This window comes from Dichomitus squalens (genome assembly GCF_000275845.1).
Source record: "Dichomitus squalens LYAD-421 SS1 unplaced genomic scaffold DICSQscaffold_25, whole genome shotgun sequence".
NCBI lineage: Eukaryota > Fungi > Basidiomycota > Agaricomycetes > Polyporales > Polyporaceae > Dichomitus > Dichomitus squalens.
The window spans coordinates 297,912-311,539 of NW_006766907.1; the positions used below are offsets into that span (position 1 = coordinate 297,912).

The 13,628-nt window shown below is 54.4% G+C and overlaps 3 protein-coding genes across 3 annotated transcripts; 1 reads left to right on the plus strand and 2 right to left on the minus strand.

Moving 5' to 3' along the window:
• Positions 1–881: 881 nt before the first annotated feature.
• On the minus strand, positions 882–3,445 carry DICSQDRAFT_138247 (uncharacterized protein). The gene is made up of 13 exons (XM_007367438.1): positions 3,036–3,445; positions 2,962–2,974; positions 2,854–2,908; positions 2,741–2,791; positions 2,540–2,686; positions 2,404–2,486; positions 2,283–2,327; positions 2,134–2,220; positions 2,049–2,075; positions 1,757–1,926; positions 1,670–1,689; positions 1,383–1,612; positions 882–1,324 (listed from the first exon to the last, which is right to left on the minus strand). Exons 1-13 carry the CDS (start codon positions 3,086–3,088, stop codon positions 1,247–1,249), a joined length of 1,059 nt encoding a protein of 352 aa, XP_007367500.1. The 5' UTR covers positions 3,089–3,445; the 3' UTR covers positions 882–1,246.
• A 2,908-nt stretch (positions 3,446–6,353) lies between these two features.
• Positions 6,354–9,503, plus strand: DICSQDRAFT_138249 (GMC oxidoreductase). Its single transcript, XM_007367439.1, has 14 exons — positions 6,354–6,460; positions 6,519–6,836; positions 6,966–7,027; positions 7,115–7,158; positions 7,266–7,339; positions 7,415–7,484; positions 7,535–7,608; positions 7,671–7,768; positions 7,889–7,966; positions 8,031–8,209; positions 8,267–8,488; positions 8,542–8,759; positions 8,821–8,961; positions 9,015–9,503. Exons 2-14 carry the CDS (start codon positions 6,665–6,667, stop codon positions 9,371–9,373), a joined length of 1,791 nt encoding a protein of 596 aa, XP_007367501.1. The 5' UTR covers positions 6,354–6,460; positions 6,519–6,664; the 3' UTR covers positions 9,374–9,503.
• Positions 9,504–10,609: 1,106 nt separating this feature from the next.
• DICSQDRAFT_171752 (aryl-alcohol-oxidase from pleurotus Eryingii) lies at positions 10,610–13,223 on the minus strand (the record flags this gene model as incomplete). Its single annotated transcript, XM_007367440.1, has 11 exons — positions 10,610–10,730; positions 10,791–10,861; positions 10,992–11,356; positions 11,425–11,847; positions 11,912–12,152; positions 12,235–12,251; positions 12,309–12,513; positions 12,573–12,679; positions 12,737–12,830; positions 12,886–12,949; positions 13,006–13,223. The coding sequence occupies 11 exons, from the start codon at positions 13,221–13,223 to the stop codon at positions 10,610–10,612; spliced, it is 1,926 nt and encodes a 641-aa protein (XP_007367502.1).
• Between the last annotated feature and the right edge of the window lie 405 nt (positions 13,224–13,628).

Consider the following 13,628-nt stretch of genomic DNA (forward strand, 5'->3'; position numbering starts at 1 on the left):
CCCGGGAATGCCAAGTAGGAACAAATAACCTTTCCCACGCGCGCGACCTGCAGTGTTTTTTTGCAAATCACTGTATGGCGGTCCATCTTGTAGAGCTTGTATCAGCAGATTATATGGCTATGGGCGGTACTGCAACCTCAGGATCTGCGTTAGGTACCCCGGATGTTAGAGCGGGTAAGAAGGTCCCGGAAGGTCCCGTCCACCTGATTGTCAGACTCCGGTCTGGCTTGCAGATTGCCTAATTCTGCGAGAGCATTCGAACGAGGAAGGTTTGACTACACCACTGAGCAGAGGAGCCTTCAGCAGCCGTCATCGGGAGTCTCACAGCGAACCAACGGGTAGGGATCGACGACATCTGATCGCCTATATTTCAACTTATGATGGGCCAGGGCTCTAGGTCTCCAAGATGCTGAAATTCCCTCTGCGGGTTCCACGGTACATGTTATGACTGCAGCCAAATCTTCCTCAACGCGTCTCAGCGCTCGGACCGTGGTATACTCCGAGGTTCCAGGTCCGGGTTGCGAGCTGAACGTAAGATATGTAGCTTCTGGACTGCGAAAACTACGCATCACTATGTCTACCGCTCATCTAAGTAGTCTGCGCTCCTCGTCCTGTTTCCAAGGCGGCGAGCGACTAACTTGAAGCAACAGCCTTTGGCAGGCAGCCTCTAAGCGGCGTACGTCGTCTGGCGAGTGACCATGGCATCCAATGATTGATCGCTGCGATGTACAGGAGCATCTGCCACTTCACCTACCGCTTCCCTGTCCGAACAATATTGACATTGATAAGAAACCGGCGACTGAGGGCATTTCGAAGAGATAGCGGTAAGATTCGTGCCCGAGGACGCCGCTCTACACAAGTCACCAGCACGTCGCATCCGATTGAATATATACTATAAAGAAATACCGTACAAAAACATCGAGACTCTAAACAATGCTACATGGCTATATCGCTATGTCCGAACGATAGTGCCATATAAACAGGGTGACACGGCGCGAACGTGAGGGAAGGATGTGGCACACGCGCAATACATTGGCAATAGACGTAAAACACAAACACACAAATCCCAAGGATCGCATGTACTACAACCCGCGACGCCCGCAGGTAACTGTAACACATAGGTGAAAGGAAAGTTTTGGGCTCACCCCCGTCACCCGTTGGTACTTCATGCTTAGCCCTCTTATCAGGGTCAAGATAAATATGTACACGAGCTGTGATCCTCAAGCTCTACGACGAGACACGCGATTTACACCGGGGAGAAGCTCTGGAGGTGGATGTCGGACCTAGGCTTGCGCTCCATCATTTCCAGATCATCGTTGAGGGTCTGCTCATAATTGAAGGGTCAGTTCCAGAGGTGACCAACAGGGAATGCTGAGACGTACTTGCTTGTCATCGCGATCCGAAGAGTACACGTCGTCCGCGAAGACCTCGGTGTGCGAAGCGATATGGACAACGGGAGGTGCCGGGCCAGTGCGCACAGACGTACTACCCCCGCGGAAGTTGTGCGTACCGGTGATTGAAACGCTAGTGACATCCGTCGGGGCACGAGACGTCGTCGCCTGTTGAGTCCCTAAGCGGGAGTTCAACGAGGTGAACATCGTGTTCGAGTAGACTAGCGATGCAATGTTAGTCATCAACTTGTGTACGAAGCTGTCATTGCATTACGCACTCTTGCCCAGGATAAGCGCACTGCCAAAGAGTGGGGTTAAGTGGTAAGCCTCTACGGACAATATAGGGACAACTGTCGATGACGTACAAGAAGAGATGCAGGTTAGTGTTCTTCGTAGTGGGACCGAGGAAGAAGCCAAGCTCAATGATCGCGGAGGCGGCTGTGATAATTCCGGTCTCGACGGAAAGGCGGATGAGACGGTTAATCGCTCGGTCGCTGCTCTTGAGCGCGTGGGAGTTCTTCTTCGCCGTGGTCAACTGTATGGCACGTAGAAACACGGAGAACAATTTCAATTGCAACCGTTGAATCATGTATCGCGCGGGGGAGATCAAAACCTTAGTTTCGTCACATCTGACGTCAGACGAGATGAAACACGTACCACGTATACCATGCTGATGGCGATGAACTGCAATTGCGACGTTCTTCAGTGACTGAGAGCGGATCAGTACCTTAAGTCTACTCACGATATCGGCAAGAGCACCACCGCCGAGCCAGATAGTGGTACGAGGGAAGTAGGGCAGGAGCCCGGAAATGTCTTGCAAGTTCGCGATCTAAGTCCACCGTCAGCCAGTTCGGCGACACAGATCGAATGCGGGGACCCGAGTATACGCACACCGGCCGCGATTGAAAGGGTTGATCCAAGTTGGGCGAGCGAAATCTGCGCGGTGTGGAGACCCATCGTCAGCGCTCCTACCGAGAATTGACGTAGAACACCATGGATAAGTCAGGCTTACCACTATGATGAGCCCAGGGATGACGCGCCACTTCTTGAGGACCCAGATACGCCATGCGTAGAAAAGCTGGACGGTGGTGGCAACTTTTGCAGAACTCTCAGCAGTGACTCTCCCAAACGGCAAGTCGAAGACATACTGATCCCGTCGCCGGCACCGATAGCGGAGAACGTCCAACCCGGCTGGATAAGGTTGGTCTGCCGTCCCCATCCAGCACAGAGGACGTGCCATCCCATGGCCCCCGCTATCACCGTCAGGAAGATGTCCAGAATGAACACCCAGTAGACTAAAGCACGGTCAATTACCCAGACGGATCTTACAGCCGCTAGATTGGACGTACCCAAGAATTGAATCCCCTTTCGATCATTGGGGAACGATATGTGGTAGATGTCTAAATGCGAGATGGAGATGGATATGATGTGGGCCATTGACAACGGTAGAGGCCTGACTTACAGAGCTGCACTATCGAGATACCGAAGATGAGCCAACTGGTGACGGCGCCGAGGAACTAACCGCAAACATTCAACGGAAAGGCATGACGTCGGCTACACGAGCACTTACGACAGGACCGACACTGAGACGTAACGGAGTGTGAGAACACCGACTAGAGGGAAATGAATGAACACCGGACTTACAGGAGCAGAGTGTCCTTAGGGACAGATGGCTCGTTGAGCGTAGAAGAGGACATGGTGCCGATGGTGGTACAACAGAGGAGACCCAAGACTAGGGGGGGCAGTCGATACGGTCTCCGAGTCGGCGTGGCACAGAGCCGAGGTGAAGGACGAGTTGTCGGAGTGAAGGGGGATAGTTAGACCGGCGCACTGAGATCAGCTGAGGGTAGGGCATATGTAGCGCGTAGAGGGATAAGTTCCCACGAAAAACATTGGTCGCGAGCAATGTAACCGGTCGGCGTTGTGGGGATTTGATGTTGAAGAAGATGATACAGCTTGATACCTCAGATCAGACTGTCTCTCCACCCAGACATCAGACAGCAGAGAATCACAGAAGCAGGCGCTATCAATGATAGCTGGCCATCGCAGCGAGATCCCACATTGTACACATCCGAGGGACACTACAGATGCAATGCAATGCTTCTGACCCGCGGGCGCGACTCCGAAAGGGCTTGGATCGGGGTGAGAAGGTGTGGAAGGCACGAACAGTAAGACGCACTCACCGGTGAGTGACAAGGGGGCAATCGAGATCCCCCCGGAGGTATTCATCCTGAACAAAGCCGGCCGCCCAACATCGTGGTCGAGCGTCGGCGGATGGATGAGGGGACGCCGGTAGCACTGGCACTCCAGAAAAGGAAAGTCGGACCAACCAGCACCGCCAACGTTGGCGCCAGGGACCCGGTAACAATTATATATTTCAAGTTCCGGTGATTGTCGGCAAAGGACAGGCACGTGCCGCAACCACCCAACATGGTATCAGGGCGTTGTGGCGCCAGTCGACACTCACTCAGCACACCTCTTGTATGTAGATCAAAGCACCCGCCGACGTGGCACACAGTCAAGATCAAGCTCTTACAACGCCTCGGCTCCACGAGTGTGCAATTTTGGCCATGATTGCGACGTATGATCGACCCGCTTCAAGAGTTCGCTTCTCCCGGCCGCCTTTCCGGCGGCTGGCGGCTTCGTGCGGTACGGGATATTCACGTTTCTCTCTCTGTTGTAGCTATGCCTCTAATGCCTCAGAAGCCAGATGGTACTAGAAGCCGGAAACGACTCGGATCAGTCGGCTGGCCAGACTCTCCTCGATCTCTCGACACTCGACAGTCGTCCGGTGGAGACACGTGTGTCTTGACTAGTGCCATTTCTAGCTGGCAACAATGTCAACACCTTCGTCTGCAATTCCACTTGAGCCGAGCATAGAACGGCGAAGCTTCTGGTGGGTTCAGTTGGCTTGATTGTTGGCCAGACGGAGCTGATTTCGGCTCCTCTGACCCTGAGCCATCTGTTTGCGCCTTCCTACATGGCGGCTGTCGACCTTCCTCTGCTATGGGCAAATCCGGCGTTCACTCGATGTCAGACTTTCAATGTGATAGCGGCTACAGCGGGTTTCCACAATGCAGCCCGTGGGCGGCTCGCTCCGGGCGCGGAGCATTGGTACAAGGAAGACTTGTCTTGCTACTGACTGGTGACGTGCCATGATCTGGGCGCTGCGTACTGTCACGCTGGGCGACGACACCCAGTCGCATTGCATGCGGATTAATGACTGTCAGGACTGCCCCGGGAACACCGACTCGTACGTGCTGCACCGCCGGAGAAGTCGAAGGAGTGTCGAGTGTCGCCGTCAGGGATTTCCGTACGTCTTCTGGCCTGATTTCACTTGTCGTAGATGCGGGCGAACAACATAAGACATTGACGGGTACGTTCGGCGCAGCAGCTGTAGGGCCTGGGTGGAGCCAGCGTTGATAGAGTGGTCGATAGATTTTCGCGAAGCATGCGTCCCGGCATTGAATCTCAGTTACCTCGTAATGGGTAAACCCGTATGATACCAACAGCTGCAAGGGACGTCGTACTCTTGGATGCCTTAACTTTGACATACGAACCCCGCGCTTCCTGATCACTGCAAGGGGTGGAGTGGAGATCAGGGGCTCAGAAGACAAGGAAATCACGTTTCCCTCACTCTGGAGGAGCTGCATGGGTACTCGTGGAAGTCGTTACTGAGAGATGCCCTATCGGCTCTTCGCTGTCTCCCTACACTGTCACCTGGATTCATACCATAGGTCAGTATGACAATTCGTGAGTGTCGGGAACATTTAATATTCTCACAACCCTCAAAGGGTATACATTAGTTGATATAGGCCCCATGGCTTGCATATGGCAGAGAACTCATCCGGGCTGCTCGCCTTGACAGTCTCCGCTCGTTCGACAAGATTGACCCTCTCATCAACAGAGCCAGTAGAAGTCTTGTCTGACGTTGCGTTCTCGCTGATGCGAAGTGCCACAGCAGTCCCCGCAGCATGTGGTTCATTCTAAGGGCCCGCTGTCGCACTGGTGGTCTGTCTGGATGTTGGGCAATCCCCTGCGGACCTACCGCTGCGGCTGGGTTGCCTGTTGCTGATGGAAGCGCCGCTCACTTCTCATCTTCTAAATCTGATCGGAGGTATGCAAAGAACCTCCGGCATCCATGAGCGAATCGGGGAGAATCTTCCCCATCTTCCTTGACCGCAGATACTCCCAGAAGAAGCCTTCTTGCACGTCAGGTCTTACTAGTGCCTATGCGCTAAGGTGAGAGTTCAGACCATCCATGGCGCCGTGTACCGCACCTATTTGGCATATGAGCTGACGCGGCGTGCGATGTAGATAGGCTGGACGAGTGCACAGATGGCAGGACGACGCCGCCCAGGTCCTCATCCTCCGGAGAACGCCGAAAGTTGAAGCGCCGGAAAGTTATCAGCCACGATAGGAAGGGACCGCTTGTCATCATCCCGAGAAGGGCTCGTACTCGTCTATGGGAACCCAATGTACCGCTCCGTTGCCTCGGTCTGTCCCATGATGAGCCTAGGTTCACAATTCAATATTCACCAGCGGTTCTCTCATCAGTGTCACAGGCGTTCCCGTTGGGTTCCGGCGTGGGCGGGACCAGAAGGAAGCAACCGCCTGCGGCGTTTCCTGCCAATTTGTCATGATGGGGCCTGTATCGCGGACGGCCTGATATCGTAGAACGTAGCACTTGTCTTGCCCAGTCTGCCATTGTTCAGACAATCGTGACCCAAGAGGAGAGAGAGCGTGATGTTCGGCACTGTTCACCCTAGGGGAGGAGTTAAGAGTACACAGGGGGAGAACAGTGTGCCAGCGCTCTACTCAGCGGCCATACTTGCCGCTGACCACCGTGTGCGAAAAGCACAATGCGCCACATATCGTAGTCAACAACTCCCGTCATCATGTCCCCTGACCTCGTCTAGAAGACGAACTTCGTCTTCTCCATCTCTCGATCGAGTGGGTATGCGAAGCCCCTTCGAAGTCTAGGGCGTCAGCATTTCGTCGCTCAGCAAGGGGGTGGCTCTGAACCGAATGCTCCCCTAAATACCGACCGGGGACTCGCACCATTCAAGGTTCGTCACCCAAGGGTTCCCAAGTCTTCTCGATGGTCTGATCACTCTCGAATCCCAGGTGCTGATATATATACGCCGTACCGAGTTGCCCGTGTTTCTTGCTTCTGACGGACGCCGAGCAACCTGCAGGGTATCCTGATATTAAAGACAGGCTCTTGAAACGTCTCCATACCCACCCAGCATCTGCTTGCATCTCTCACCACCATGAGCAATTTTCTTACAACTCTTGACCAAGTCTCGGGGAAGTCGTTCGACTATGTCATCGTTGGCGGTGGAACCGCCGGTCTCGTCCTCGCTGCCCGACTTTCTGAGGACCCGTCCAAGTCCGTGCTCGTGTTGGAGGCGGGGGGTGCCCATCTTGACGATCCTATGACTTGTAAGCCCATGTTTCGATGCATGTCGTTCATATTTTCCCCTTATCGACCGGTCTCGGCGGTGGGCTGAATGAACTTCGTGCCGATTTCAAGTCTTCTATCCCTCAATTCTGACTCGATCTTCATCCCAGACCTTCCTGCTAGCTATGGGAAGTATTTCGGAAATAAAGAGTACGACTGGGCTTTTATGACGGTATGACTTGCTATCTGTGCGTCTATCTGACCACTCCTGCTGATTGACGCCGTCCTGCCGTGTACGTCGATTTGTTATCACCCGTAGGTGCCGCAGAAGCATGCGGAGAATACCTCCTTTTACTGGCCCAGGTACGTTGTTGTCCCCATACGGCAGCTTAGGCTGCGACCATGGGAGATCTTCTAGGCATACGGAGAAATGGTTGATCAATGCGTCCTGAACTGAAACCTTGATGCAGGGGCAAGGGCCTGGGTGGCTCATCCGCTGCAAACTTCTATCTGTGGACTCGGCCAGAGGTGGAAGATATCAATGGTGTGTTTCTTCGCTTGTCATATAATGATGCGAAGCTGGCTGTTCCTCACGAATTTGTGATCTGCTCCTGCATAGCATGGGAACGATTGGGCAACCCTGGATGGAACTGGGAAAACTTTCTGAAGTACTCCATCAAGTGCGAGAAGTAAGTGCGCGCTGTTTGGAATTCCCGCCGAAATTGACACCTGACATAAGGTTCATCCCTCCTTCGGCCGAGGTGGCCCAGTCGGAACGCCTAACATACGACGCCAAAGTGCACGGCACTGATGGTCAGCCATGTAGATTGGGCTTATACTGAAGTTCGGGACACTGACCATCGAGTCCTTGATAGGACCTATTGTGCTTGGTTGGCCTAACTTGCGACCTGGATGGGACGTAGCACTCCAGGACACTCTCGAGAGCCTTGGAGTGCCTCGCCTCGTAGAGCCGGTACGTAGTCTTGCTCAGGGCATACATGCCGAGTCCGTCCCGACTGCCTGTGGTGTCGTGTGGCCGATTGGCTACATGGCCTTTCTTTCACTGCATATACTGACTACCTCCGCTTATCAGCAAGGAGGCGATCGTGTGGGGTTCGGTATGGACCTTGCGACCGTCGACCCGCGTACCAACCGACGCGTCAGTTCTGTGGTAAGGTCGACATCTCATTACACACATTCAACATATCTCTAACCCATCCGTGTATACTCGCTAGGCTTACCTCGAGCAAGCAGGCTCGCGTCCAAACTTGAAGATACTCGTAAACGCCCCTGTGGCGCGGATACTCTCCGCGCCGGGTGAGGGCTTCACGGCCAACGGTGTTCAATTCTTGTTCGATGGACAGACGCATAACGCTTTGACCACCGCGAGTGGTGAGGTCATTCTCTCTGCTGGGTGAGTTCCCGCAGATCCTCGCTCCGTCTTCCTCTGTGTTCTGATGAGCCGTTGCAGAGCGCTCAAGTCCCCGCAGATTCTTGAGCTCTCCGGTATCGGTGATTCGAAGGTCCTAGGGGCGCTTGGTATTGAGACTAAGGTCGATTTGCCTGCTGTCGGCACAAATGTTCAGGACCATCTCTTCGCCGGCGTCGCATACGAACTGAAGGAGCCTGAGAAGTACAATACCATCGATCCGCTGCTGGACCCGACCTTTGCCGAGGAGCAGCTCAAGCTCTAGTAAGCGCCTCTTAACTTGTCCGCTCTCATCATTGTTGACGATGATGGTGCAGCGCGGAAGGCAAGGGCCTTCTGACCCTTGGTATCGTTGGCATCGGCATGGCCCCGTTGCAGGCGCTCTCCGACCGCTATGCTGAGATTGAGGGAAACGCGCCCACGGGCGGTGACTTCCCAGGCCTCGCGGAGCAACGAGTCGAACAGATCGCTCGTTTGAAGGAGGGCGCAGCTAACGCGGAATTCGTCACCATTCCAGGGTTTTACAGCTTCCCCAGTACGTTTCACGTATATCTTGCCATATAGTTCCGCTTACCCAGATTGCAATCAATGTCTAGACCCACCGGCTCCAGGGAAAAAGCATGTCTCCCTGTGTACCACCCTGAATCGACCATTCTCGCGTGGTACGATTCACGCGGCTTCGCTAGACCCTCTTGACCCACCTGCCATCGACCCACACTACTTTGAAGAGGACATCGGTACTGCCTCCGCCTACGAGCGCTTCATACGTGTGACTGACACTGTGCCACAGATCGTCTTACGTACATTGAGCAAGTCAAATTCGTTCGCAAGGTTGCGCAGACCGAACCATTCAAGTCTATCTTGGGACGTGAGGTGAACCCTGGACCTGATGTGCAGTCTGACGAGGACATATCGCTGTGGCTCAAAAAGTACCTCACTACGGTCCACCACACCTCGTCTTCGTGCTCCATGTTGCCGAAGGATAAGGGTGGGGTCGTCGACCAGGAGCTCAAGGTTTACGGCACGAAGGGGCTGCGCGTGGTTGATCTCAGCGTTGTTCCGCTCATCCCTTCGGCGCACCCGCAGAGCATCGTATACGCTATCGCTGAGCAGGCCGCGGATATCATCAAAGGCACGTCGGAGGCGTGAGATCGCTGTATGTGTATGTACCAGTATGAGAACGTATCGGCGTCGCGGAAATGCCTTGCTGTATTTGAGTTTCGGTGGTGTATACGTAGAACCGTCTAGTAACAATCGAAAGCCAGCCATGTTCACAGAGATTCACCCGAGCGTGGCTGTAGCGAGTGTATGTAAAGGTCGCGACGGTCGGGCACCGATTGTGCCTAGCTAGGTACAGTATGATTGATGGAAATCAGTCTAGACAGTTTGACACCCCGTGAGGTACGTCCGGTAAGAGTAAGAGAGGCTTGGGTTACCGGTACCACACAAAATCGCAGTATCCGCAGAGCGATGGGAGTGGGAATTCGAGTAACTACCTGCAATTTGACAAGGAAACTTGCATCTACCCCTGCTCTTGTCCGACATATAGAACAAGGCTTGGGTCTTCTCCCATTCCGGGTCTCTTCCCAAAGTTCGGCTGGCCGCGTGCTGAAAGGAGGACGGATGCTACACTGACTACGATCATCGGTGGTACAGCTCGATCTGTAGCTGTCGTCCGGTAAGTTGCTAGCGTTCCTTACTTATCCCACACTAAGACATCCTAGAGTATACAATACAACAGTATTGATGTCAGGGATGAGCAGATTCTAACCAGCCGCAGCAGCGTATTGTCCCACTCGGACGTTCTTCAGCTGTTAGTAACTGGCATGCCGCTGTACGGAGGTCCCAGCAACAGCGCCCGTCCTCCCACCATCCAGGACCTGGTATGACATACTTAACGTATGAGAGCACTGGGCTCACATGTAGCCCATGGGCTGCCCGAGAACTCCCGCGACCAGTGTTACGCACCATCAGATGTAATCCTAGCCTATTAACATGTGATGTATATAACTTACAAACGAGCGAGCGAGCAAGGGTATCCTACTATCCAATGTGTGGGTGCGAGTGCGGCGAAAGGAGTGGACGGTGGTATCTATGCATCTGGATGGGTGGTGACGACGATGACGAAGGCAAACAACAAAGTCGTAGGCGAGTGTATGTGGGGAACAGATACATACACAAAGCGGCTATAGGGTATGACGGGTCAACAAGTGCTGGCGGAGGGGGAACGGACAGGAACAGTGCTGTACATGAACGACGTAAATTCGACGGACAGGCACGAGTGCGCCCGTCCAAATGCCCGATGCTTACATTATGAACGTCCGGTCTATGTAGACATGTCGTGGTACATCAGGCAGAACCATGAGATCCTGTGGCCAGAGGGGTCTAGAGGAGCAACGCGACAAGTGCGACGAGCGGCGCGAACACCGAAACGAGCGTGGCGGACGGCGTGAAAGCGCCGTTGCCGGAACCAGATTTCGAACCGGAAGCAGTAGATGTAGAGTTCCTGCGGTGATAATGGGTTGTCAGCTGAAGATCATGTGGAGGGATGGACAGGGAACTGTACTTGATCAGGTCCGCGGCACGCTCGGCGAGGATATAAGTCGGCACCATCGTGTGCGCAGCAGGGATATGAGGCTATGCGATCATGACAACCGTGGCGCAGAACGCGGGCACGCCGTCAGACAAGCAGCGATGAACAAAGGGCAGGTAAATCATGTCAGCGATCCGTCTCCCACACTGTCGGAAAGTTCAACTTTGAACGTACGAAGGCGGAGGCGTCAACTACACGGAGACCCTTGACACCCTTGACGGAGAGGTCGGGGTTGAGCGCACCGGCTCCCTTGCTGCTATCACCGCTCTTGCCCATGGCGACAGTGCCCGAGACATGGTTGACGACCAACGCGTTCTTGCGGATGTACGCATCGATGTCTGCGTCGCTGGTCGCGTTCGCAGACTCGCCGAACTCGGAAATGATCCAATCCTTCCAGGCGTTCGCAGCAAGGAACCGACGGCCTGCCTTGAGTGCCTGGCGCATCGTGTAGATGTCGAAGCCGTTCTCATCGTTGAGCAGGCCGGGGTTGATGATCGGGTACGTGAACGGATCGGTGCTGTTGAGCGTCAGCGAGCCGCCTGTGTGGAAGCGACACGGTAAGCTCAAAATGTTTGATACAAAACACATAACTTTGGCTGGAACTCACGAGTCGTGGGCGTGTACAGGTTGCTGATCAGCGTCAGGAAGTGGCCGCTCGGGAACGCACCACCGCTGAAAGCAATGAACAGATCGGAGAAGATGAGCTGGAAGTGCGGCGAGGTCGGGCCGGCGCTAGGGTCCGACACGTTCTTGAAGATCGGGTCGTCGTCCGCAAGACGCTGCCATGCCCACTGGTTGCATGCCCCAAGGGTGAAGTCGCCGGTGCGGTTGTTGGTCCAAAGCGCGAGCTGCTCGGCCTGGAACGTGGTGTTCAGACTGAGGTTGTCGAGCGTGTCGTTGGAGCTGACTTGGAAGTTGGTCGTCAGCAGCGGGTGGTCCTGCATGTTCTGACCAACATCCGGGAGGTCGACGATGCTCTGGATGCCCAACGACTTGGCTTGGTCCGCCGGACCGATGCCGGAGAGAAGGACTGGACAGATGAAGAAGTCAGACTTCCAATGGTATACATAGTGCAGCGACAGACGGTGACATACGAATCTGAGGCGTGCCGATGGATCCAGCAGAAAGGATAACCTCCTTGTTAGCCGTCAGGTTGTAGAGTTTCTCGTTGGGGCCAGACGTAAATTGGACGGCGTTGACTATCGGGGTGTTACCGTCAGTGCCGGTCTGTAGAACCTTGGTGACCTGAGTGTTGACGAGGACGTCGAGGTTGCTACGCCCGAGCGCAGGCTGGATGTAATCCCGGGCCGAGTTGGAGCGCGCACCATCCTGAATCTATTTTGGAACAAAGCGATTGGCGGTACGGGTTAGTAGGAAGTTCGGTTCATTACGCTTGGCCAGCATCGCGGATACTTACAGCGAAGGGAGTCCAGCCTATTTGCGACATTGATGTCAACACGCGGTCCTACGAAGATGATCAGGTGCACGTACTGAATCCGATCATGTTTCCAGAGTTGACATCCTGATTATACTTGAACTCGGATGACAATTCCTGTTGTGCGTTCAGGCCAATCTGGTCGATGGGGAGAGACACCTGGGGAAGACCGGCGCCGACAGGGCCATTGGTACCGTGGATGTTGGCGACGAACTTCGACGTCGCGTTCTGGACATTAGGCGAGTTCTGGAAAGCCTCCAACTGTGTACATGATGTGAGACGCAGGTTCCAGGTGAAAAATGGCAAGGGAGGATACGTACCTTCTTGGCGTACGAGAGGATATTACTCCAGTTCCAGCCATCATCGCCAGTCACGGATGCGAAACGATTCCAGTCATCCTGAGCGGCACGCGTGTAGATCATGTAGTCTGGAAACCATGGCGATCAGACGGTTTGAGAACGGTAGGAGGAATGGAACAACTCACTGATGGACGTTGAACCGCCAAGGACCTTTCCACGCGCGTAGGCGATTGACCGATTATCCAAGCCCTCTTGCGGAGTGGTCGTGTAATTCCAATCCTGGCGTGTAGCTGCGTCAGCCATGCAGGAACGTCTATTATATGACGATGCTCACGAATTGCGAATGGGTGAGGACGGGCGCCAGCCAGGGGACTTCGATGTTGGTGTTGTTGTAGTCACTAGAGGTGGGTTGGTAAGGTCACCAGATTCAACCAACGAATGTAACGAAACGCACCTGCTGCCGGCCTCAATCAACAGAACCTTCGTCGAGCCGTCCTCCGTCAAGCGATTAGCCAAGGCACCACCTGCGGCCCCAGCCCCGACAATAATATAATCGTAATGTGTGCTCGTGAGCTGGTCTGCCGCATCGTCTGCGCTTTGAAGGAGGGCGCCAAGAGAAGACGAGGAGAGAGCAGAAAGCAGCAGAGCAGCCCGAACCGAGTGAGAGAACATCGCAGACGACAGGAAGACCGTTCAGACCAGTGAAAACGCCTGCGATTCAGAACGAGAGTGTGGATCTTTGTACCTTTCTGCGAGCTCGACATGTTTTATGCGATGTCTTGGATTCGGAGTCTAGTCGGACTAGCCTTGCCATCAGTGAGCATGATCCCTGGGTGGGAGCGTCGCATCAACAGATCAAATGAGCATCCACGCTCGCTACCCGTACCTCAACGTTTGGCAGCGCTCACCGCCGGCCCCTGTGCTGTGACATCTCTGGCTGATGGACTGTAGGAGACCGTAGGTGAGATAGGTCTCGCTTAGCAGCGAGCCCGCCTAGGCTTGGTACTTTCTGAGCGCGAATTGGGTTCGCATGCGCAGATCTTTTGATACCCTGAGAATGTTCCCAGGTCGCTGTCG

Bases quoted from the DNA above. Each gene is read 5' to 3' on its own strand.
- DICSQDRAFT_138249 (XM_007367439.1), top strand. From the start codon at position 6,665: ATGAGCAATTTTCTTACAACTCTTGACCAAGTCTCGGGGAAGTCGTTC. The intron at 7,769-7,888 runs GTACGTAGTCTT...TCCGCTTATCAG, and splicing joins TGCCTCGCCTCGTAGAGCCG to CAAGGAGGCGATCGTGTGGG. The intron at 8,210-8,266 runs GTGAGTTCCCGC...GAGCCGTTGCAG, and splicing joins GAGGTCATTCTCTCTGCTGG to AGCGCTCAAGTCCCCGCAGA.
- DICSQDRAFT_138247 (XM_007367438.1), bottom strand. From the start codon at position 3,088: ATGTCCTCTTCTACGCTCAACGAGCCATCTGTCCCTAAGGACACTCTG. The intron at 2,487-2,539 runs GTATGTCTTCGA...GTTCTGCAAAAG, and splicing joins CGGTGCCGGCGACGGGATCA to TTGCCACCACCGTCCAGCTT. The intron at 1,325-1,382 runs GTACGTCTCAGC...AATTATGAGCAG, and splicing joins CGGATCGCGATGACAAGCAA to ACCCTCAACGATGATCTGGA.